We start from the raw sequence: 26,413 nt of genomic DNA, 5'->3' as shown, positions 1-26,413 counted from the left end.
TGAGCGACATTGTCCCGCAACATACACATTTGTTTGCATTTTTTCGCAAACACTTTTTTATTTTTAGAAAAATTCAATACAAATCGTACTTCCGTGCATAATTTATTCGAATAGATTACATTTAAATCGTTGTCATTGATTCACATTCAAACAATTTCTCTTTGGCGCGCAACACTCGCGTATAGTTGGCCCAACTGCTTTTCTCGAAACGGTTATAGGCTCTTTATGCTCTCTTCAAATCGGTAAATCAGGCTCTCTTTTTCGCTCTCTCGGGTAAGGTTCTCTTTAACCGGTTGACAACAAAGAGACTCATTCCATTACGGTTGCAGCATGTATGGGCCAGACTCATGTGCCGAGAAAACGGCAACATTCTGAATACCCTAGGAAAAAGGATATTATAGAATTAAAGAAATGTTTGTCATCCCAGGCACCGAAAATTGCAGAAACTAATCAGTCCCTGTTTTAAATCAATTTTACCAATATTTGGTGGAGGGAACAAGAATAGGTATTGGAATCGAGATACTAATAATATTCATAAATATGTCTAAGACATGTCAATCTGAGAAACTTCATATTAATTTAAGGAAATAGGGTACTAATACTGTCAGCCAGCAACAATCTCATAACGTTTCAGACGCACGTACATTTCGTTCCGTGCACACTACGTTTTATGACCAAACTTCAGTTTCTCTCTCTCTTCTCCTCTCTTTTTTCACTCCCTCAAAACACGCTCTCTCTCTCTCTCTCCTTCTCACTTTTTTCTCTCTCCCCATCTCTCATTTGTCTTTTTCTCAAAACACGCTCTCGCGCTCTTTGGCGAGTATGTCTCAGCATGTCTGCCTGCTCGGGACATGAATGAAATTAAACATTAAATTTAAACGGTTTTCAACATTCGACCAGCGCGGGTCTCTGTGCTGCGCGCGTCAAGAAATTTAAGAAACTGAGTTCAAAAGTTGATAACGTAGTAACGTATTTTCGTCGGTTCTTGCGCGCGGCTAAAAGAAATATTAGAATTCGTCCCGTAGAAAACCGACAGGGAAACGCGTCGAAATCCAGTGTTAGTTTAACCACAAAATATCCACATTTGTTTGGGGAAAATTGGAATAAATCCCATGAAACTCCCCGCAAGAGCAGTGCATTTTTAAATGATCTTTTAATAGAAAATATTCCAAATATTTGCATGTGTTTTTACAACAACAAAAAGGAATAATAATAAAATACAAATAAGAGAGGCAGAGGAAAAATAGCAGCCCTTGGCGGCGTTTTTTTGGTGCCATAAACCGTTAGTTCTCGCAAAAATATACAAAGAGAACACAAAAAGAGTTTTACTTAAAATAAACCGCAAACTAAAATAAATGCAGAAATAAATCGAAATATGTGGCGCGTGCACGTGTGAGGAGGAGAATAACAACAACAACAAATACAAAACCATGTGCCGCACTAAATAGCAACAAAATAAAGCGAGAAAGAGCAGAAGAAGTAATAGAGGAAGATTAAAAGGAATCCGCGAGAGAGAAAAGCTGCAGCTGAAAGGTAGCTGTAAATTTTCAAATAAAACAACAATTAAACAATCACGCGATCGGCTCTCTTCTCTCACACACCACACCACACACACACACCACACACGAGGATTATCACACTCACACACACACACCCTCACACAACACCTAAATCCCGCAAAGGAGCAGCAAAAGCAGCAATAAACATGCATTGGATTAAATGTTTATTAACAGCATTCATTTGCTTCACAGTCATTGTGCAGGTGAGTTTTACTCTACAAAATATTCTTAAGTGGTCCCTTTTCCCCCCTTTTTTTTCCACCGTCTACACATGCGTGACCATAAACCGTTGCAGACCATTTTTCGGCAGCTGCGCGGCGCGCGCTTTTCCATGAGTGTATTAGTGTGAGGGCTGAAATGGGTGGAAGAGACAAACAGACAGAGCGGCTAGCGCTGCCAGGCTGTTCGTTTCACATGTGGATTGTGGGTGGATTTAGATCCACTTTAGCCCTGGAATAAGTTCCAACTCTACATTCTGTTCCGTGGGTGTTTTAATGAATTCTATGATCACTTTTCGAACTCCTACGGGAATCGAAAACTTCCCTTAGATTCCCTTTTCTGGTAATCTGATATCAACAGCTGTTTAGGGGTGACTTTCGGCTGGCACAGGGCACCCTTTTTCACCGATTTAGCTAAAAACTAGTTTTCAAACAGGTCCAAGGGCCCGAAAACATTATTTCCAACATATAAAAATGTACCACCAACGGCGCATGCCGCAAAGGCAAACAAAAACCAAAAACTATAAAAAAATTACAAATGCAAAAAAAAGTCATACATGTGGATGGATCTGGCAACATCTGCCGTTCTGGATATACTCTTCTGCTCCACCTCTCCCCCCTCTTTGGCTGCTGCGCTTTTTTACATGCGCTTTACACTCTCTTCTTTGCGTAGGTCAACGGCGACACATGCATGCGCCACTCACTTGCTCTCCTCTCCACTCCACATCTTTCCGTTCCTTTCTTTCTTTCATTGATCTTTCACGCCAGCATCTTGGATCTCCCCCGCGCTCTCCTCTTCTCATCGGCTGCGACAGCCAGCAGCCCATGCGTGCCCATGTCTTTCGTCTCTGTCTGTCCGCCGCTGCTTTGGCACATTGCATGCTCTCTCGTTCTCACTCTTTTGCGCTTGCTAATTTTAACGATGTTCCGAAAAAGTGTCTGGAAAAAGGAAACCTCCTGCGGTCTCTCGAGATTTTCGAGCAGCTGAAAGTGTTTGTTGCTTTATTTTTTGCACTGTGCTTTTTAGTGTTGCAGCTGTTGAAGGTGCTTACACTCGAAGAAAAATGTAGCGAATTGATCTACCAAATTAGAGAAGAACTTGTGTGAGAAATGAGCTGAAAGAAGGAGATCCCCCAGTGAATTATTTTCTCGTTAGTGCCTCGTTTATCGTTGGTAAATGCAACTAATTTCGCATTAAATTTAATTCGAAAAACAATAAAAAGAACTGTCCCTTCTTTCCGTCTAATTCCCCCATTTAAAACGATACTCGTATCTGCCGCAGTTTAGATCTGTTTAAATATAATATCCCCTCGTAATTATCTCCCATTAGCAATGCAATTTAATTCAATTTTCTTTGGGCTTTTAGTCGCATTCTATATGTTCTCACAATTTCCACCACTGCTCGTAATTTTGCTCCCAAGCTGCGTTTAAATTTCAATTTAACTATCAAATAACCGTACGACCAGTGCAGCAGCAGCAGAGGCAGTGGCAGGGATCGTATCTCGTGTCTGTTTCTTGTTTTTTAGTGCAATTTTCATATTAACATTGGGGCATGTGTCCAGAAGAATGAGTGGATCGCCGTCGTCTCTCTGCCCCTCTTTATAACATAATTAATTGCAATTTAGATGTGGAGTAGGAGGAAGTCCCAAACGCCGCCCCCACCATGCCACATTCTGTTGCACGCACACGTTACTGCGCTGCCTCTGCCGCTGCTGATTCACTTGCGCTTATAACTGTTTTTGTTATTCCCAGGAACCGTTGTTAACGGTTGATTATGATGATGAATTTAAATGATTAATAAACAACGGCAAAGGGCAGCCCCACACAACACCTGTAGATGGTAGATGAAGAAAAGCCATGTAGAAGCGGGGGAAAAATCATCATAAAAATGCGTGCTTTCCATACAATTTTTTAATGTCTCCCTTTGTCTTGGCGGAAAACCCTCTCCCGTACCTCTCCGTACAAGAGTCCACCTGTCAGTCAGTCAGTCAACGGAGTTGACGTGGAAGCAACAACATAGAAAATGGCAAAAGAAACGAGAAAATACAAGATAGAATGATAGTCGAAGATAGTTATACTCTGGAAGAAGGATTGTTTCTTAATGAAACTTGGCAGATATACGTTGAAATGTTTAGGAGAGCTAGCTATAAAGTTTGCTTGTAATATCTTGAGAAATGTAGGAGCTATAAGGTTTTCAATTTGGGGATCCTTACTTTCAGGCTGCCTCTTGCTGTGGGTTAACCCTCCCTGCCTTTGGAAGTGTATCTTTTATTGTATAAAAAGTGCCAAAGAAAAGGCTTCTAACTAGTCCCGTCACCCCTGAGTGATCGCCTGCAGAATGGGAAGAGGAGGAGTACCAAAGAATAGGTAGAAAAAGAGCAAACTGAGTCAAGCAAAATGTAAACAATGCAACGCACTATTTTCCAACACTTTTAACAAGTGTCTGTCTAACATTTCCAGTTCTTCAGGCACCTATAAGTCCGGGAGGGAGTCCGAGTCGGAGTCTCGTGAGTTGTGTGTTGTGTGGTGCCTGCCCCCAAAGGGTCTTCAAGCGTAATAAAGTTCAGAGTTGAAGGCAAAGGCAAATAAACACAACGGCAAAAGAACGAACCTACGGATATGACAAGTGTTTTTTCGAGGGCACGGAGGGGTTTACGAAAATTGTGTAAGCAATTTTTATTCTAAAAATTCACTTTGAACTGACTTTGGAATGAAAAAAAAAAAAATTGTAAAAGATTGCTAGAAGATTATTTTATTAGGCAAGAATTTAACACAGGAATATTTTTCATCAAACCCACAACAAATACCCCTTGAGGGAAATATAAACCACAAACCGTTTAGGGATATTTAGCGGTATCTGGCGTTAACTGTTTTTACATGTGGCATGTGGGAGAGACATTGTTACCCCACATCCCCTCCACTGTCTCGATGGGTGTCCAAAATGTGGGACAAAAAACTATTGTGGTTGCACTTTTAGCCCCTCCCCCGCCCCGTCTGAATATCTTCCCACGTGTAAACGTATGTGTGTGCGAGTGTTTGTTTATGTATTGGTGTTATGCAAATTGATTTGGTTTTTTTTTGTGTGTTTTTGTTAAAATATTTTGACAAACGACGGCCCAGCCTTTGTTTTTCCACTCTACGTATATTTCTCTTCTCTTTGTTGCTTATTTTTATGGGAGTTTGCCTCTGTTTTTCGCTCCCCCCGCCCACCACTTGTTTGCCTCCCCGCGCGAGCACCTGTCTTCCTTCCGCTCAATGGTTTTTCTAACATTTTCTTGTGCGCCTTCCTCTTATCTCTGTCTCCGTCTCCGTCTCTCTCCATCCCTTTCCCTCTTTCTCTTATTAATTCAGACGCAGCATCGCGTCTATTAATTCTTTTTTTTTGCATCTCCTTCTTCTGCTTCTGCTCTTCGTTTTTTGCACGCGCATATTTTTATGCTCTTCTTCAAAGCGCCGTTGAAAACAAGTTTTTGTTGCGCTCTTACGATCTCTCTCTCTCCGTCCCGCTCTCTCTGACTCTTTGGAGCAGCTGCCAGCTGCAGCAGCATTCACACACACACGCACACATTTCCAATTCACTTTTAAGTCACGTTTTGCTCTTTTTTTTTGCGCCTCTGCTCTTTAGGCTTTTTAGCTCAAGCTATATTCCAATGAAAAGGTGAGGCTCTCTAGCTTAAGCACATGGTGGAAGCCGGTTTTGACTTACCTTCTCGTTGGATGTACCTTGGGGCTGCTCCACCACCAGCTGACAAACGGTGCTCTCGCTCTCTCTCTCTCTCTCTCTCTCTCTGTCTGTCTGTCTGCTGCCTGCCTGCCTGCTAAACTGTTATAGCCTTTGGGGCCTGTAAGCCCGTTCTCTCCCTCTCTTTTTTTTGTGCCTCCCCACCCCTCTCACCTTCTCTGATCTTTCAATATGGCTGCATGCGCGCACTGCTGCTTCTTCACCTGGCGTTCGGCTTACACCTTTTGCTCTGCTACTGCGCTGCCACTGCCTCTCTGCCTCTGCTCTCTTGTTCGCCTTTCGCGCTCGCTCGCTCTCCCTCTCGCGCATTGGTTTCGTATGTCGCGTCTCTCTCTGGCTGCTTCGTCCCCGCTTTAACCATCAATGTTGACCGGCAAAATCGTATGCCGTGGGAAACAATTCGGTTTTACTTGTACATTTTTTCATCGTTTTTTCTGCTTCTCCTTCGTCTTCTGCTTCTCTTCTCTCTCTCTCGCCCGTTGCCTGTCGCTGTCGCTACCTCTACCTCGGCCGCTTCTTTTATTTTAGTTTTTGTTGTTGTTGTTGTTGCTGTTGTGTTGTTTTATTTTCTGTGCTGCTCTTTTGCGTCCGTTTTGTTTTTGTTGCTGCCCTGCCTGCCTGCCTGCTGCTTATTAATACATGTTTTGTCTCTGTCTTCTACTTCTGTTTGCATCTCTTTCTGTCTGCGTTTGTTGCTTAAGTCTTTTGTTTTTGCTTTTTATAGGATTCTATGGGAAATGGGTAAAGATTATCGATAAACTCAATGTTTTAGAAGGAAAATGGGAATTTTTACCATAATTTGCTCTACTAGTAGGTAGGGATTTTTGTAATTTTCCCTGCTGTGATGTAATAAGCTTTCCCTTGAAAGCAGAACCCTTTATCGCCCATTTCCCCGTTCTAGATCTCCCTTCAAGAACAAGCCCCAAACAATTACAAAAGCCTTTGTACAATGTTAGCGCCAGATCAAGACCCAAGCAGAAACATCCATTAAATGATCTCTTAAGCAGCTTTGCTACAGTTTTTTTTTTTGTACCTCTTTTTATTGTCTGTGGGGATTACACCTGTGCCTGTGCTTACACTCGAAAGGCGGACAGAATGGATGGTGAATGGAGAGTGGAGGCACACAGCATCCCGACCGCACTTCTACTTAATTGAGCAATTAAACACCCATGTACCTCCAAACGAACCAAAGAAAGAGGAATAGATGGACAGACAGACTGGGAGAGAGAGGAGGGAAAACCCACGAAACTTCCCAAGCAGCAGCCACATGTGGAGCAAACTATATAAAAATACAACAAAAATAAATAACACAACAAACGCTCTGTGCTGTTGTGCTCTGCTGTGCTCATGTCTTGTCAACAATTAAATTGTCATTTTAACAAGCTTCACTCTTGTTGTTGTCGTTATTGTTGTTTTTGCTGTTGCCTGAAATGTTAATTGCCGAACAGTTATAGTTTATAGCAGAAAAACGGACCAACGACAGAGCAGAGCAGAGCGCACAAGAGGCAACAATCGGAGCAATCGGAGCAGCAATAACTATAAGTAGATCTCTCCTATTTTTGGGCATTGCCTCTGATTGGAGTGCCGTCGATTGCCCATTTATGGTTCTGGGCAATGATGAAGTCATAATTAAAGATTTACGCACTTAAGTGTGGTGCACCCATGTATGGGATAGCGAGAATTTCCCTTCAAAAGTGTTTGACATCTTGAGAAATTTTCGAAAAATTAAGTGGAGTGTGTATATATGACATTTGAAAGAAAAATAAAATTTCCCTTTTTGGGATATTTTATAAATTAAGGAAATAGCATTCCAAATGAGACTTTCTTTACTTTTATCATGGTTTTTGAAATATTCAGACAAAGTACCTCAAGTACACAAATTTTGGTAGAATTTCCCTTTTAGGGAAATTTTTTAGAATAACTTAAAATGCGATCTTATGCGTTTCTGGGTATGTTTCGACAAAAATGTTTAATTTGAGAATTCCCTAGATGGGAAATTTGCGATAATCAATTACCAAGTGCTTTTTACACCTCGACTAATTTCATTCAATCAAACGCCCACCCCTTCTATGGGAAATGTGTCCAAAAAACCATTAAAAAGTGTCCAAAAAACATGAATATCTAGCACATGTGACCCATTTTGCTAATTTCCCTCACACCTTTGAAAACAAACAAGCAATAAAAGCCATGCGAGAGATATACGAATTAATTGAGAAATTTATGAGAAAGACGGCTATCAAAGAGATTTGCAAATCCAAAAATATGCAAAGCGTCGGCGCTTCAAAACGAAAGTCGAGCACAGGGACCCCAAAAAGACCGAGAGACACAGGTTAACGTACAATAACTCGAAAGCGAAGCAAACGAAGCGGAATTTATTACAGACCCCGCCGAATCGAAGACCGAGGTCTGGGTTGGAGGAGACCGCTTGCTGAGCATTTGTCATGTTTCCTCTTTTATTTTATTTTTTTTGTATTTTTGGGGTTCTCTTAATATTTCATAAGCCTGTTTTTGTCCTTTGCATGGGTCTCCATCCACCCGTCTGCTACTGCAGCAAAATTCCTCTGCAATTTCTGTGCAAAAATACCATGTTGAAAGATTTATCGTCTCTTGTTTGGGACGCACGATGCATTCCTTTTGTTTCTTTTTCTGTTTCTGTTCTCTTTTTGCCTTGATTTTTTTCGTTTTTAATGAATTGCTTTTTAATTTGATTTGACTAATACAATATCCCTTCTCTCTCCCTCTGTTTCCAGGTTCACAGTTCCGGCAATTTTGAATTGCGGCTAAAATACTTTAGCAACGAGCATGGAAGGGATAACGAGGGTCGCTGCTGTAGCGGCGAAACGGATGCGGCGACGGGCAAGTGTTTGGGCACTTGCAAAACACGGTTTCGTGTTTGTTTGAAGCACTATCAGGCGACCATCGATACCACATCGCAGTGCACCTACGGGGATGTGGTAACCCCCATTCTCGGCGAGAATTCGGTCAATCTGACCGATGTGCAACGCTTTCAGAATAAGGGTTTCTCGAATCCCATACAATTTCCCTTTCAGTTTTCATGGCCGGTAAGTAAAACACAACTTTTGCTTTTACTTGGTACTATTTTTAGATTCTCTCCCGCTCTCTATTTTTTTTTTTGCTAATTTGTTTGTGGGCTTTTTATAGCCTTGCGCGCGGTTGGGTCCCCCTCCCCATTCCCTTGTGTATCCGGCAGCAGCAGGAGCGTCCTTGTTGGGAGGGTTGATGTTGTTGCATGCCTCGCCGTGGTGGCGCACACGCCGAAACATCTGTCGGCTATTAAAAGTGCGCCTGAAAAGTACGCGCACGCGCACCACCACCAAACACCAAGCACCGATCCACCACTTTCCTTCCAAGTACCCCCGGATCCAGCCACCACCATTCCATCATTCCATTCCTTTCCGTTCCAGTCAAAGCGACAATTTCCAGATCGCTGCATAGCCCACCCCTTGGTGGCTCCTTTCAGGCGATTGCCGTTACTTTATTTTGTGGCACGAAAGAAGGGAGAGAACCAGGAATAGTTTTGACTTTTGAGTGGAACTTGTTTGCCCTCCATTACTTGTTAGGGAGGTTAAAGAGAGATTTTTGGTGATTTTCCTAAAAGAAAGGCACCTACAAAAAATATCAAGAGATCAGTATTTGCCTTAAAAATAGATTTTTGGTGATTTGTGTTCCCCTAAGTGAAAGGAACCTACCAAAAGTTCGCTAAGAGCCTCCGCCCCACCCTAAAACCCCTATAGTAATACTTTTTCTTAGTAAAAAACCAAGAAGCATGACTTCCTCCATCCTTTCTTTAGGTTTTTCTTAGGGCCACCCTTCTTTTTACTGCATTTTCGTGGCCAGCAGCGCACGTGTGCTCAATAAATTGCTTGAAAATTTTGAAATACCTACCGACAGACTTTATTCTTCTTCAAAGTTATGCTCCACTGACGCAAAGGTATACCATACCAAGCCATGCCATGCCATGCCATGCCATGCATTTCTTAATTATTATTACAGCAAGAGATGTGCCGATCCCAACCCCCAGAAAGAAGAAGTTACTGAAGCTTCAACGGCAATAACTGCAGTTTGTAACGTATTTTGTGTCTGTGGCCCGCAGAAACACCCCTTATATTTCCAGAGAGAGCCCTCTCCCTCTCCCCCTCTCTCTCCCTTTCATAGACACTTTACTTCCTAATTGTGCGCATGTGCAGCGTCATTATTATTATCATTACACATACGACAGACAGGCAGACAGACAGACAGACAGACAGCCAGCCAGCCTTTTGTAGCTGCTGCCTGTTGCAAAGTCATGGTTCCCCCAGGGCGGTAGCCGCCGCTTGGGCTGTTTTTGTGGCACGTGAAATGTGTAATGTGCATAAATTTGTGTGCAGCAAAACTGCGGGCATAACTTAACAATTAGCAAACTTTTGCGCTGAAAATTTCCCTAAAGTGAGGGAAAAACCATGGCACGCGCATGATAAGAAGGGAAATTAAAGGTAGAAAAGGTAATCCATAAAAGAACATCTCGGAAATGGTTCGGAATAAATTTCTAACCAGGTTTTCTTGGTATACATATTCCAGCATATATTCTGTTGCTATTTTTTGAACATCCTCTAAGAATACTTTTAGAAAATGTATTTTTAAATTTTCTAAAAACTATTTTCAGTCTGGTCTTTGATTAGTACCGTAGGCGCGCCACCGCACTTTAAACTTTTCAAATTATTTCTAGGTCAAACTATAAATTTAATTATAGTTCTAGACCTCCTCTAGAACTTTGCGCCACCTCCCCGCCGCCTCTCTCCTCTGAAAGTACTGCCGTTCGCTGCTGCATCAACTAATTTAATGTTGCACTTAATTAAAACAACGACGAAGCCACGCATGCCTGACAACACGCCAAAAGATGTGATGTTGCAAGTACCCACCCGAAAGGGGGAGAGAGGTACTATTCAGAGTAGAGTCCGGAGTCGCTCGATCCGTTCCGTTCCCTCCTTTCAGCTTTCTGCTAAAAATAGTCGAAGCAGCGATGGCAGGCGTACAGCATTGATGTCTCTCTGTCTGTCTGTCTGTCTGTCTCTCCTCTTCTGTTCGTATTGAACTTTGCTACTTTTATCTGTCCGTCCGTCTGTCTCGTGCGTCTTGTCTTGTGTCTTCTGTGTGTCGCCTCCCCTGTTGCTACGTGTCTGGGGCTACCACTCCTACTCTTGCGCCCTATGCTGTTGCTCTGTTGCATGCCACCAACCCGACTCCAAACTGCACTTCCACCCTATCCAGAGCCCTGTGACTGGATATTGACGTTGATATACAGCACCGACGCACGCGATATTCACTAAAGCGAGCGGGCGACTCCTTCTGCTGCTGCTGCTGCTGATGCATCGTTGCCTCATTTATTTTTGGACCTGGGCGGATGCAAACACCAGAATTTCTCGGTGTCGCGTCTGATTGTAATTTATATAATTTTCGTAGAGGTAAAAATATAAAATTCCCTAAAGAAATGTCAAGTGAAGCGCAAAAAATTAATTTCTGGTAAAAATTGAAAATTTCCCAAATTAGGGAAATTTTAAATACAACTATTTTCTATATAGAAAGGTCTTGGAAGAGTCTTAAATGATTTGAAAACCAATTTTGGGTGAAAAATAAAAATTTCCCTCACAGGGAAATTTTAATTGTATCCGTTTCTAACCAAAAAACAACTTAATCAGCCATTTAATGACAATAAAATTGTCATATCTTAAATTTCCCACATGAGGAAATAAAAAAGCAGCCGATCGACGATCGACAATCACGTAGCTTCTGTTGAAAAGCACTTTATTCCACTCTGCACAACACACAAAACACCAATAAACCATCGGCAGCGCTTCATTTCATTTCGTTATTACCTTTTTTCCATTTCCCATTTCCCATTGTTTCCCATCGATGATCGCTCCAGCACTCCGATCATCATCTATACGTGTCTCGATGTCTGATTTGCTTCCTGTCGTGCCCATATAAATTTTATGTTTATTTTCGCAAATGGTAGAAAAATACAACACATACGAAATGGCAGGGCAGCAGCAATCGTTAGGCAATCAATCGGCAAAGCCACGGACTTATCAACCAAATTAATTCTACATCTCCCAACGAGCCAGCCAGCCAGCCAGCCAGCCAACCAGGCAGCGCCCACGCATCTCCAACTCCAAAGCAAATGCAACGCAAAATCGAAAGTTGGTCGAAAAAATTAGTCATTTACATGGCAAATGCAACTCCGAGATTCGACGATGCAACACGCCCATCTACGAAAACCAGATTCAATAAAAAAAAGCCTCTGCAAAAGTTTTTCCACGGCTGGAAGTGGATTTTGTGTCATCTCTGCCGGTTTTTCCAGCAGCCGCTCGCTCGCGCGTTCGCTCGTTGCATTTAAAATCAAGTGTGAATTGAGGGCGATGCCGATTGTGGCATTGCATTTGCATTTCAAATTTTGTTGCTGCCGCATTAGAGACGATGTGTGGATCACTGTGGGTGTCAAAACTAGCTCTTGGGTCTCTGCCTGTCATAATCTGTTTATAATGAGTCGTCGCGGCGCGCAATGTGGGGGCTGGAAGATCTGGAAGATGGCCCCCAGATGCATCCATTAGCCGGGAATTAAATTGATAAAAATTTAGACAGAATTACTGTCTGTCTGTCTTTCATTTCCCCTTTAGATTGGATGTGGAACTTTCTTTAATCAATTTTTCTTTATTTTTTATTACAGGGCACCTTCTCGCTGATCGTCGAGGCCTGGCATGATACCAACAACAGCGCCAATACGCGTGTAAACAGTGAGTAATCTTTTTTTTAAATATTATAAAATTACTTTCCTGTACGGGACATATATCCTGCTTCCTGTAAAACGAAAGGATCTTCTTTGCAACCCTCTCCCCCTCCGGCTCTCTCTCGCTCTCTGGATGATCATTTCTCTCTGTGGAATTTGATACTTGTGCAAGTTCTAGCTTTGCTGTACAAGATATCCGGGGTATTGAGTGGTTTTAAATAACCAACAATCCCCCAGGGCAGGGGATAAACCTCGTGCGCCTCTGTCGCCTTTTGTTGTCTGTCTGTCTGGCTGCCTGCCTTTTTTTTTTTGCTGCCTCAGAGCGGAAGTGTGCCCAACCCTTCTGCATTTTGCTTTTGCTTTTGCCTGCCTCTCTTTTTTTTTTGCAATTAAGTTCTTGTGTCGTTCTGATCACGATTTAAACTCTAGTTCGAATCACTAGATCGAAGGATCGTGTATGTAATCCATCCTGGAAAACAATGGAACAACATGGCATCAAGGAATCTGTGATTGTCTTTTGCTGATTACGAGTACGACATAAAACAAAAAAAAGGACCACCCCACAAGAGAAATCCTTGAAATCTAGTGCCTGATTTTTCCCACAAAGATTTTTTCGTTGATGAAAAGAACAGGTAGTTTTTTTCCAGCTACCTGCAGACTTTCTTTCAACAAGATTTATGGAGTTTTCTTTGGAATTCTTTTCTAAAACGCATCATTCAATCCCTCAAGGAATTTTAATTATTTCACAGATTTTTCAAGGTCCCCCGCTGCTTGGCTTGGGGTTTATTTTTTTGTATAGATCTTGTAGATCCTAGTCTCTGCTTGCAATTGCAATTTCAATTTCCACAGCGAGATTTCCCTGCCCGCCTGTCAAGGATTAATTTCATTATTTCCCAAAGTATTTGCAACAAAGTGCAAAGCGATCTCCCGCATACTTTTAGTTGCACAGCAAGTTTTTAGACTCTTTTTTTTTCTCTTAACATAAATTACATAAAGGCAGGCATCAGCACGCAGTCGCAGCCGCAGCCGCAGCCGCAGCATCGTCGACCTTTTCGCCAGCAGCGAAACACAGCCGTCGGGTTGCAAGAAAGACCCAGACCTGCTGGGCACAAAAAAAAAGAAAAGAATCTGAATTCTGAATCCTGTATCCATACGCCAGGCTTGACCATCGGTGCCGGTGCAAGGTGCTCCCTCAACGCCCGAGAGTTGAGCGTCGTCGCGTCGTCTCCTCCTCAACCTTTTCCTCTCCAACCCACCAATTAATCTCTGCCAATGCCAAAGTTGTTAGTGTTGCACGTTGGCTGTGGCTGTGGCAGCATAGCCCCTCTTTGCCTCTCTGCCCCTCGATGTTGTTAAAATGCTTATCTTTTAATTTTAACTCTTTGGATCAAGAAGCGGCGGCCCAGCAACAAGAGGCACAGCCTCTTTAGGGCTTGCCTTCGTCGTCCGTGGTCCGTAGTCTTTCTTTTGCCACAAAACTTGTCGTTGTTGTTGGTCTGTGTTGCTCTGTTGTCGTCGTGTGTCTTGATAAAATGGTATTTTCGAAAAATTCCTCAAGTCAGCACATGGACGGGGGAGGATAGAGGATGCAGGAGGTGGCAGGAGGCAGGCGGCACAGTCGAGAGTCAAGTTTGGATTTCTTGTTGCAAATTTGTTGCACACAAATTTCACTCATTTGTTAATGGCAGCAAATGGGGTTGACAAAACGTTGGTAATGGTGGGTTTAAATTAAATTTCCCCAATAGGGAAATTTTGCAAAATGCACTTAAAGGATTTGTATGTATTAAACAACTTTAATAATGCAAAAATTAGTGGAATTCTCTAAAAAGGACGATCCAACACTTTTTGAGCTCTTATTTGATTCCCTTAAAAATTTCCCAATTGGGAAATTCATACCCTTGCCATTTCCCTGCACGTAAACCACTTTTCCACACATTACGAAAGCTGTTACACAGATAATTATGAAAATGCAGCTTTTGCGTAAATATTTGTGTGCACAGCAGAAATCTGCTTGATATATATTTATTATGCGGATTTCTTTCTGCACTCTGGAGTCGCAGAGCAGAGCCACGGAGCCACGGAGCCATGGAGCCATGGAGCCACTCGGCAACTGGCAAAACTGGCCACAAAATTGTGCGTCTGCGTCTTAGTCTGTTTGCCGGCACGTCTAATAACCTGTCATGCCACAAATCCTATGGGCTTTATCCATATGGTGTGGTGTGTGTGTCCGTGTCCGTGTCTGTGGCAAATGTAAATAAAACCACACAAAAATACAATTCAATTTTTTCTTCTTTTTTTTTTTGGTACGTTTCGTTTGGGAATGTTGTAGCTTGGTGCGATTTTTGCATTGAATGGTTTTACCATGTCGTCGTCAGGTGAAGCACACGACCGACGACCGACGACGACTACTTTTGTGGCCAAAAAGGCAGCTCGCAAACGGCTCTAAGAATTTCTTGTAGCCACCGCAGCACTGTTGCCGTTGCCATTGCATTTGACTTGTGCATATTTTCGGTAATTAATTAGCGGAGTATTTGGATTTTGGTTTTTGGAGTTGCTCTGTGTGTGTGCGATTTTTTATTTCATATTTTTATTGGCCAACTGGTTAAGCGGCTTGTCAATGTGCGGCTGCTGCTGCTGGCTGTGTAATATATGGCTTTGACAATACCAATCGATATATTTGGGCAAAAACATTAGGCAATCGAATTTAAGGATTTGTAGAGCCAAAATTTGGATAAAAGCTTCCCCCGCAGTTGCTCTCGTTTTCACTTTCCCCTTCAAGACTTTTGCTTCTGGCATTCCATTTGCAGATTTTTCTGTTGAGTTGTTCTGTTGGCTTTTAACATTCAAAGGCGGGAGATTTATGTTTGGATTTGTTTAAAGCTCAAACAAAAAACTCTTAAGCTCGGCTTTGGCTCTGGCTCTGGCTTCATGCAATTCGAATAGTCATGCACCTGCAATTTACTTTATAGACCATGGCATAATGTGCCACCGATGTATATACATATATATATATATACGAAAGAGAGACGAAACAAGTTGAGGGACCGGTCCGCGGGCTCAAGCTCTGAACAGCTGAAAAAAAAAAACAAAAAAAAATGTGAAGTCTCGCGCTCTGAAGCAGCCATGAAGCCATGCCCCGTGTGTCTCTGTCTCTGACTCTGACTCTCCCTCATCGACTGCTGCATACCTCAACTTCAGGCAGCACTTGACTTGCAGCCACTCCAAAAAAAAAAAAAGCAGAAAAAAAACCGAACTCTGTGACAAGCAATTGCATTCGATTTTCGATTTTTCCTCTTTTAAGTTTTCATTTTCCACATTCCACAACAAGCCTCTGCCTCTGGCTCTGCCTTTGCCTTCGAAATGATGATCATCTTTAACCCAATTAATCTTCATTAGTCTCTCTCTCTCTCTATCTATCTATCTATCTTTCTCTGGTTTTGTTTCTTGTTCTCACACACTTATCATCATCTCCTCCGCCTCTCTCTTTGCAGATCTCCTCATCCAGCGGCTGTTGGTGCAACAAGTCTTGGAGGTCTCCTCCGATTGGAAGACCAACAAATCGGAATCGCAGTACACGTCGCTGGAGTACGATTTCCGTGTCACCTGCGACTCCAACTATTACGGTTCGGGCTGTGCCAAGTTCTGTCGGACGAGGGACGACTCCTTCGGGCACTCGAAATGCTCGGAGACGGGCGAGATTATCTGCCTGAGTGGATGGCAGGGCGATTATTGTCATATACGTAAGTAGAACAAAATATTCCATGTAAAAGATACAAATTTATAGGTAAAAGATACATTTTTATATGCATCTTTGGATGAAAAATGCAGCTAGAAGTACTAAAACTTGTCTGAAATTGGAATTTCATCATATTTGGAAATATTTTTAAAAGTATCTCTCAGATAAATTTGCATCTTTAACCCCTAAGAGCTACACTTTCATGGAAAGCTTGCATCAGATGTCCCTTTAATGAATTTAGTATATTCTAGAAAAGTATCTATAAAATACATTTGCATCTTTAGATCCTAAAATGCCAAATTTGAGCGAAAAACTATATTTAGTTGCTTCTCCAAGTATCATATTGCAAAACTGGCTCCAAAGCCCCCCAAAAAAGTATCTCTAATATAAATTTTGTACGAAAGTACTATACTCCAAGCACAGATCAATAGCCTCCCATCCATCCAACCACTCGACACATTCTTTAAACCGAAACACTTGGCTCTTTTCGGTTGGTTGTTTGTTGTTGCTTCTGCTCCCGCTCCTCTCTGCGTGCCTTGAAGTGGCTCTTTTTGGTTTCTTCAAGCCATCATTATTGAAAATCACTTGCTTGTCAAATCAAATGAGATGATTGTACACAATGCCTGCCTGCCTGCCTCCCCCCCGCCCCACAAGAGCAAAAGAGTGGAAGAGCGAGAGACATATCCAATCCAAGGAGCTGGCCGGCTGCCCCACGAATTAAAGCATAATTATTTATCGAATGCGTATGGCCCCGCCGAATGATTTGACAAAAAACAAAACTAAAATTTGAATACAGAAAAATTATTCGAGTGGAAAAAATCAAAGTCAAACAAATAAATTAAAAATCAATAGAAACCAGAACAGGGGACTGTGGGGGGAAAAGTCATTTGTCATTCCCCCCCACAAGAGAGAGAGATGGAATGAGAACAAAACGATGTCTAACGAACCAACCAACGATGGAGATCCGAGAAGTAGCCGAAAGGCACAAAAAGATACACAAATATTCGGCCAGGCCGCCCTTTGTAGTTTCAACCATTCGGATGCTGCGGCTGCTACCCGAAAAACATTTTCAACTGTGAATCAGAGCAACAGCAGACCTTCAGCAGAACCTTCCTCTCTTTCTCTCTCTCTCTCTGTCTCTGTCTCTCTCTCGCTGATGATCGTACGAAAAATCTTCCCACGCCAAGTGCAAGGGCCCCCGATCGGTTCCTGGTTCCAGGTTCCAGGTTTTTCGGTCCAAAAAGGTGTGGTGCCCCTTTTTACGCAGACACAGAAGCAACAGCCACAGCAACAGGCATGATGATGATGATCATGATGCAGGCCCTCTCTCTCTCTCTCTGTCTCGCTTGCTGCATGCCGCACATGCCTCACTGAGAGGACGACGGCAACGACGACGAAGACTTCCTTTTGGGTTTTCTGTGGCAGCCTCTGATTACACCTTAAATGTCGTAGTCTTCGTCTCTTGCCTGTTGCTTCTTTTTCGATTCGTTTCGTTCTTTTAACCTTCGTTTTTTTTTTTTTTGGGGCAGATAATTTTTGTGTCCTGCTGCCGCCACAGCAGCAGCAGCAGCTGCCTCTTCCGCTGCTGCTATATTTTATTTTTCAACTTAAATGCGCAAAAATGAGCTTAAATTAAGGCACAAACACAGCAGCAGCGAAAATTATTTTCCAGCAGCAGGAGCCCCAAACAAAATAAAAAGCCAAAACGTGCATGCAGCCTGAAAAAAAAAATATACAGAAACAGGATAAATACAGACGAGAGAGGAGAAGAGCCAAGGAGCCCTTAAATTGGCCCAAAAGGTTGTTGTTGTTTTCGGAGGCCCAAGTGCGTATGAATGAAACGAAACGAAATGAAATGAAGCGTTGCTGATGGATCCGGTGGTGGCTGTGTCTTCGCTTCGCTTTGGGTTCAAGGAAATACTCACTCGTCCAATACATAAGCTATTTTGCCTAAAGTTTCCGATCATGAATGGCAGAGCCGAGCCAGCTGCAAAAGCGAGAGATATAAAAGTATCTGTGAGAAGAATGGAGCGAAAAATAAAAGGATACAAAAGTATCTGAGTGTAGAAGAGTTGGGAAGCGGTGTAAGGGCTCGCGCACACTATAGCTAAAAGCGGAGCTGAAATCGGAGCTGATAGCTGATTTATAAGCTCTGAAAAAACAAACACACTGCACCGGTGCAAGTGCGCACATTGCAGACTGAGCTGAGCTGAAAGCTGAAAAAGCTCGCTGAAATCAGCTCAGCTTAGTTTGATCGATCAAGCATGTTTGTTTTTTCAGCAAGCTGATTGCTGATTTTGTTCAAGTGGGAATAAGCGGGATTATTCAAAATATTTGGATAATAGTTTTATTTCTATAATTTCTGGAAGGCGATAAATTGGGCAAAAAAGTTTTATTATTACCATTTTCATATGTCAATAATAAATATAATATACTATGTCCCCAAGTACAGTAAACGCTCGAAAGACATCACAATGTTTATTATTATACAAAATAAATAATAATTGAAAAATGTAATATTAATTCGCAGTGGCTTTTAGCTTTCAGCAATCAGACCAGCCGACAATGTACGCACCTGCAAGCTGATTCTGCCTGAAAAAAGCTCTCAGATCAGCAGAGCTTTCAGCTCCGATTTCAGCTCCGCTTTCAGCTATAGTGTGCGCGAGCCCTAAAAGTAAAAGTTATGAAATTGAAAGGATTTATCAAACATTTTTAAAAGTATCTTTCAGATACATTTGTATCTTTGAAGCCTGGGAGCTATATTTTCCAGCCGATCTTTCTAGAATGCACCTCAAATGGAAATTTGATCGATTCTGAGCTATTTTCTAAAAGTATCTCTCAGATACATTTGTATCTTTTACTTATTAAAGCTATCTTTAAGAACAGAAATGCTTCCTCAATGAAAATTGATTGATTTTTGAGCTATTTATTAAAGTATCCCCAAGATACATTTGCATCTATGAGCCCAAAAAGAATTACCCATACCCTCTCCATGTGCCTATGCCTCTTTCTAGCCGCTGCACCTCCCACTGCTAGTACTTCCTCATATTTTTTGCACCCATGCCATAAGTAATTCCAATCAATTTATTAGCAGCGCCCCAGCTTCAGGGCGTGTGAACTTCTTCTTCGACGGGAACCACTTCCAGATCTCACTTTCAGTCGCCGCTGGATGGAAAAACTATTTCAAGAACTTCAACCGATACCCCTTCTACCTCTTCCCTCTCTCTCTTTTTCGCTCTGTAATAAAAATCATTGGCAATTGCCAATATTACGCTCTATTCTCTCAATATTCTATATATTAACTGCGTGCAGGCAGGGACTGGCAGTGGGACTGGGACTCTTCCATGGCCAGAACACGTTTTTGTGATTTTCTAGCAATTTTCCCGGCTGCTGCTGCTGCCTGGTGCCTGCTTCTGAATGAAACTTTGGCTTTAAAGAGGATCTGTTCTGGGTTCTCGGTTCTGTTCCTTTTGGCATTGCCTTTTTTAGTTTTGTTCACGACTTTTATTTTTCCGCTCTCTTCTCCTAGGCCCTTGTGGCGGTGGCGGTGGCGGCAGCGGCGGTGGCAACTCCCCTACTTCCTGCCACAGCAGAGGCAGCAGGCATCAGGAGAGGAGAAACATGTTTGCCACATTCTTCAGGCGGACTCCAACTCCAACTCCAACTTGGAGTTCGTCTTTGACTCTGACTGTAACTCCAACTCCAGACCAGAGCCCCCGACGATGAGACGACTTCCAATCGAAGTTTTCGTCGAACCTTTTGAGCTTGGGAATCTGTTTTGGGGCAAGACGACTCCTCAGCTCCTCAGCTGCTGCTGCCGCTGCCGCTGCTGCCTCCTTCTTCCTCTTCTTCTTCATGGATGGGTCTTCTTCTGCTCTTCGAAGGCCTGGCCATGGGATTATTTCATTTTGTGTGTTTCCTTTTTCGGCCTTAGAAACAAGTTATTCCTGCTTCACAGTTTGAGAGGCACCACCAGGCCACAGTCACAGCCACCACCACCACAGAGCATTTGGCCATGATTCATTTTTTTTTTTATAGGTTTTTTTGTTAGTTTTTCGGGACTGAGGGGGTTTGTGCGCTAAAACGCTTTTAAACGCTTTTCTATTGTTTTTTTCACGCGGCTTTTGTTTTATGTGTCAGAAAGCAAGAGACACCAGCCACCATTCCCAAATCCAATCCCATCTATTTTTCAAGTGGGATTTTTCATTGCCAGACGCGTGAAAAAGAAAGTTTTCTTCTTCTTCTCCCAAAAATTAACTCAATTTTCGGCATTCGATTGATTTGTGTGTGGGTTTTCCCCCATTGAGTGGGTGTCCCGTCGCATCAGGTGGTGCTGGGGAGGGAAAGTGTTTTCTATTCTTTTGTTTTGGTTTATATTTCAATTAATTTATATTTAAATTTGTCTCCTCTTCTTTGCAGCAAAATGCGCCAAAGGCTGTGAGCATGGACACTGCGATAAACCCAATCAATGCGTGTAAGTATTTTTTCTAAATTTTATTTGCTATATTTAAGGGGTAATTTGTAAGCGGAAAACTGGCTGGTAGAGAGATTTTATTTCATTTTGAGGGGGCATACTGGCTAAGAGATATTTTACTGCATTTTGAGGGGAAACACTGGCTGGAGGAGAGCTATGACTACATCTTGAAGGCCAGCACTGGCTGAAGAATGGGCCTAGCGGCGATCTGTATATTCCTTAGAGCAACACTGGCTGGGAAAAAGTTTTAGCTTCATTCTGAGGGGCAGCACTGGATGTAGAATAAACCTAACGGCGATCTGTAGATTCCTTAGAGCAACACTGTCTTTAGAATAGAGCTAACGGTGATCTGTCTTCATTTAAAAACATTCTTTAGAGCAACACTGACCCGAAAAGCGATTTCTCTTCATTCTGAAGAGCAACACTGGCCAAAACACACATCTAACGGGGCTCGGCCTTAATTTTAACTCCACTCCTTGGAGCAACACTGGCCCCGAGACACCTCTAACGGTGCTCCAGCTTCATTTTAATGATGACAACTCTTCTACGGCTCATCCCATCTCACCGTCGACTGCTCTTTCTGCTACGTTTTATATGTTTGCACGTTTTGTTTGTTGGTTTTGTGGGTTTGTTGCCCACCCAAAATGCAATCATCATCATCATCATTATCATCATCATGATGATTGGAGGGGGCACACCTTTTCCATGTACTGTCTGTCTGTCTGTCTGTATGACTGTCGACTGGTGCTGCTGCTACCGTGTGCTGCTGTTGCTGTTGGCAAAAGGGCAACACTTTTGTTGTTGTTTTTGGTTCGTTTAGTGCACGTTTTGTGTTTGAAACCGCAAGAAATTCTTTTGGCGATGTCATTTGATTTGCTGGAAGGTTTTGCATTACAAAAGTCCACACTCCACACACCACACTGCACAGAAAATAAATAAAGTAAAAGCAATAACAACAGCAGAACGCCAACAGAAATTGAATTACAAAGTTTTCCCACATTTGTTTCTTCTGGTGGCTGGCTCCCTAGCCAAAAAGGTGTAAGCGAACACTTTTGACGACGCTGGCAAATATTTCCAGCATACAATTTCACATTTCAAAAAGAGCTCCACAGCTACAGAGCCACTGGCTCCCAGCGACAGCTAATTGCGTCTTTGGGTTGGCTGTCTCTCTGCTGGAGGAGATCTCTTGAAATTGATTTTCCACAACAGAAGGACGGACAGACAGACAGACAGTCGGACAAGAGAGAGGATGTTGCTCATTATTTATGCATTATGTTGGCCAATAAAACCCACTTTGAACACAAACGGAAATCAAACATTTTCGGTTGTGGTTTTTTTTCCAATAATTGTGCCAAATAAATGTACTACCCCAAAAACCGACACATCATTCCAGAGAGTGTGGCGTGGACGTAACGCCTTGAATAGTTCGCTGTGGCAACCGCAACACAGAGTGGAGCTGCGGCTACGTTTGGGTATGCGTGTGCCACTTCAAAGTGCGGACTTAATGGTGGGAATATTTTAATAATTCTAAACGCATACGCGACACTCCACACGTTTCGTTATGTTGGCAACTCTGTCCTGTCTGTCTGCTTTGACATTTGTTTTCTGTGTGTGTGTGTGTGTGTGTGTGTGTGTGTACACACTGGCTCAGCCGCATATCAATTACGGTGGACGACGACGACGACGACGACGACGACTGTACCGCCCAACAGGTTGTCTGTCTGTCTTGTCCGTCTGTCTCTTTGCTTTTTGTGGGTGAAGGCTTTGGCTTTGCCCGATCGGAAAGTGCATCTGTTTTTTTTTTTTGTTGTTTTCGGTCGAATGTGCGTGCCACAGAGGAAGCACGCACTCGTCGCACTAGCAATCGAATTTATGATCGTGAGAAATGCAAAAATTTTCGACTCTTTCTCTCTCTGCGGATATAACTTCTTGAACAGACATTCGCTTCATTTCGTTTGTCAAGTCCACGTCTCCTCTCTACTTGAACAGAGTCTTGTGTCTTTCTTGTGTCTGTTTTGCTCTTTTTCTGTGTGTGCCTCATCTTCTGTGCCTTTGGGGGGCTCTGCATTCAAGCGTGTCACAAGGGGGCACGGGGCACAGGCCGACAGACAGACAGAGAGAGAGAGCATCAATTACCATTGGAACAGGTGATGGAAAAGTAAACCAATGCTCGAGGCGCTTCAATAAGCATTCACCGGGGCAGTGTGTACATATTAGAAGGGAGAATAAAAGGCATACAATGTAGAGATGGTCACACTTTAGGCACTAAGATATTGTAGCAGATGCCTGGTCTTTTTAAATAAAGAATACAATTTCAAAACCGTTAAATCTCCACAGCCAGTGTGTGCCTATAAAAAGAGATCTTTTCCTAGCTTTGGTCACACTTTAAGCTTAAATAAATCTTCCTTAATGCCTGGTCACACTTTAGACACCACTAACCAAAGGATTTCCCCTTTCTTCTCTTTTTTGCAGTTGCCAATTGGGCTGGAAGGGACCTCTGTGCAACGAGTGCGTGCTGGAGCCCAACTGCATCCATGGAACGTGCAACAAACCCTGGACCTGCATCTGCAACGAGGGCTGGGGCGGTCTCTACTGCAACCAGGACCTCAATTACTGCACGAATCATCGTCCCTGCAAGAACGGCGGCACCTGCTTCAACACCGGCGAGGGCCTGTACACGTGCAAGTGTGCCCCCGGCTTCAGTGGCGATGACTGCGAAACGGAGATCTACTCGTGCGATGCCGGAGTGAATCCCTGCCAGAACGGCGGCACCTGTGTCGACGAGCAGACGAAGGGCGGCTACAAGTGCATGTGCGCCAACGGCTGGAGCGGCAGGATGTGCGAGGACAAGGTGCTGACGTGTGCGGACAAGCCCTGCCATCAGGGCACTTGCCGCAATGTGCGCGCCGGTCAAGGCAGCAAGGGGCAGGGGTTTCAGTGCGACTGTCCCGGCGGATACAGCGGCCCGACGTGCGAGCTCCAGCTGGACAACTGCCGGCCGAATCCCTGCCAGAACGGAGGCAGCTGCCAGCCGAACGGCAAGTGCATCTGTCCCAGCGGCTTCACGGGCAGCAAATGCGAGACGAACGTCGACGACTGTCTGGGGCACAAGTGCGAGAACGGCGGGATCTGCATTGATTTGGTGAATCAGTACCGGTGCCAGTGCGTGCCCGGTTTCCATGGCTCCCACTGCAGCAGCAAACTCGATCTGTGCCTCATTCGACCCTGCGCCAACGGCGGGACGTGTCTGAACCTCAAGAACGACTTTCAGTGCACCTGCAGGGCGGGCTTCACCGGCAAGGACTGCTCCATTGACATTGACGAGTGCATCAGTGGACCCTGCCACAACGGAGGCACCTGCATGAATCGCGTCAACAACTTCGAGTGCGTCTGCGCGAATGGGTTCCGTGGCAAGCAGTGCGACGAGGAGTCCTACGATTCGGTCACGTTCGGTGCCCATCACTACGGCGCCACGACTCAGGCCCGTGCCGATGGCCTGACCAATGCCCAGGTGGTGCTCATTGCCGTCTTCTCGGTGGCCATGCCTCTGGTGGCTGTGATTGCCGCCTGTGTGGTCTTCTGCATGAAACGGAAACGGAAGCGTGCCCAGGAGAAGGACGATGCCGAGGCCCGCAAGCAGAACGAACAGAATGCCGTGGCCACAATGCACCACAACGGGAGTGCCGTGGGCGTGGGTCTCACCGGCGGTGGACTGGGCGTCAAAACGGGCTCCAACTCGGGCCTGACCTTCGACAATGGCAACCCGAATATCATCAAGAACACGTGGGACAAGTCGGTGAACAACATATGTGCCTCGGCGGCGGCGGCCGCAGCTGCTGCGGACGAGTGCCTCATGTATGGCGGGGCGCTGTCCAACTATGTGGCACAGGCGGACAATAATGCCAATTCGGAGTTTTGCGGCGTGGGCCAGATCGCACCACTGCAGCGGGCCAAGTCCCAGAAGCAGCTCAACACAGATCCCACGCTGATGCATAGGAGTGCCTCGGCGGCACAAGCAGCAGCAGCGGCGGCAGCAGCAGCCGCGGCGGGTGGCGCCTCTGGGACGGCCAAAGACTACAGCAGCGGCGGGGGCGGGGCCGTGGCTGAGGGCAAGCGCATCTCCGTTTTGGGAGAGGGCTCGTACTGCAGCCAGCGGTGGCCGTCGCTGGCAGCGGCCGGTGTGGCAGGTGCATGCTCCTCCCAAATGATGGCAGCCGCCTCCGCCACCGGCAGCGGGGCGGGGACGACGCAACGAACAGTGGTCTGTGGCACGCCGCATATGTAAAAAAAAAAACACACACAAAACACCAAACACAAAAAACTCACAGAAAAATTAAGAACACACACACTCTCTGGTTATAGGAGGAATAAACAAAGAAAAGACTGGGGTTTGGGTTTTCGAAAACAAAATATGTGAAAAAGAGACGCCAAAATATATAGGGCCGATACACACCGGCTTCGTTGTTGTTTGAGATTGAAGCAGTATAGTCGTCAGAATATCAGAATATCCCTAAAAAAAACTAGATTTTCACCCCCATTAAATGTGACTTAAGCCTAAAGTAAACGATTTTTATGTACCCTTAAAGAGTTTGCCTTTTTTCCAACCCATAACTTGACCTTAGACGCCCCCTTCCCCACCATTTCCCGGACGACGAGAGGAGCCGACCTCTCCTACCTACCAATATACGTTTTGACGTTTTGCATGTTACTGAAAAATCTGCTTCAATTTAATTCTAATATTTTTCGCTATAAAATTGTAAATACTACAAAAAATACATTTAAATTTAAATCTTAAATTTAAAATATAAATTCTAAGGCTAACAAAGTGAAGAAGAACAAACTCCTCATTGACAATGCCCCTGGGGGCATTCTCCTGTAAATAGTAGGTCACACATTCGATATACGACAACACACAAAAAACAATTAAAAGTAAAAGTAAAAAACAAAAAAAGAATACCATAAAAAATTGACTATCTCGACTATTTCTAGGATACAAAAAAAAACTATACTTAACTCTCGATTCTCTAGCTTAATGATAGATTAAAGACCCCAAAACAAACAAACAAAAGCGAAGACAAACAAAAACATTTAGTGATTCTATTTTAAGTGCTTAAAAAAAACTATCTATCTATCTATCTATTTTTTTTAAACGTTTTTTTTATTTTAATTCTCATTTATATATATTATTTTTTTCATCCTTTTTTGGAGCATTTATATCAGAAGTCAATAATAATTATTGTAGCTATGAAATGAATTTATAAATTATAAGCGCATAAAAAACAAAACCTATTTGGAATATCTCTGAGAAATATTTGGAAAGAAAAAGCAAAATTGAATGAAAAAAACAACCAACACCCACGCCCTACCAGCCCCTCCCCGAAAAGAAAGTCTCCACATAGTCTTATATTATTATACATTTAATTTTGATCTCAAAACCGAAGACAACAACCAGACGAAAGAAGCAAAAACAAAACAACAAACTGTTTGCGAAATTCCAAAATATCAAAATTAAAGCAAAAATCTACTGAAAATACAAAACTCTACAGTTAAATTGCAAATGGTTCCTCGTTAGTGTAAAAAAATAAAATAAAAAATATATAAAAAAACCTAGTTATAAAAGTGCTAAAACTGTGCAGCAAAACCTATCTGATAAATCGTATATGTGTATATCGTATATATATTTTTATACGTCTCACACACACACACACATTGCTCTCTCATTAGATTTTTCCAATTTTGTATATAAATTACTCTACCCCCCACCCAATCCATATACTTATACACACACACAAACACACATATATATATTATATATTTTTTATAAATATTTAATTTTTAAATAGTCGTTTTTAGTAATTTATATTTTTATTGCAAAAAGAAAAATCCGAAAAAAAGAAAAA

General features: G+C 43.2%; 1 protein-coding gene across 1 annotated transcript; it reads left to right on the top strand.

Moving 5' to 3' along the window:
* The first annotated feature begins 860 nt into the window (after positions 1-860).
* Positions 861-25,547, top strand: LOC108156309 (neurogenic locus protein delta). Its single transcript, XM_017287697.2, has 6 exons — positions 861-1,762; positions 8,270-8,581; positions 12,244-12,310; positions 15,795-16,043; positions 20,459-20,513; positions 22,986-25,547. Exons 1-6 carry the CDS (start codon positions 1,706-1,708, stop codon positions 24,796-24,798), a joined length of 2,553 nt encoding a protein of 850 aa, XP_017143186.1. The 5' UTR covers positions 861-1,705; the 3' UTR covers positions 24,799-25,547.
* The last annotated feature ends 866 nt before the right edge of the window (positions 25,548-26,413 follow it).

Source organism: Drosophila miranda, chromosome 2 (genome assembly GCF_003369915.1).
Source record: "Drosophila miranda strain MSH22 chromosome 2, D.miranda_PacBio2.1, whole genome shotgun sequence".
Classification (NCBI taxonomy): Eukaryota; Metazoa; Arthropoda; class Insecta; order Diptera; family Drosophilidae; genus Drosophila; species Drosophila miranda.
The sequence above is the reverse complement of the archived record's forward strand: the minus strand, read 5'-3'. Positions and strand labels throughout refer to the sequence as shown.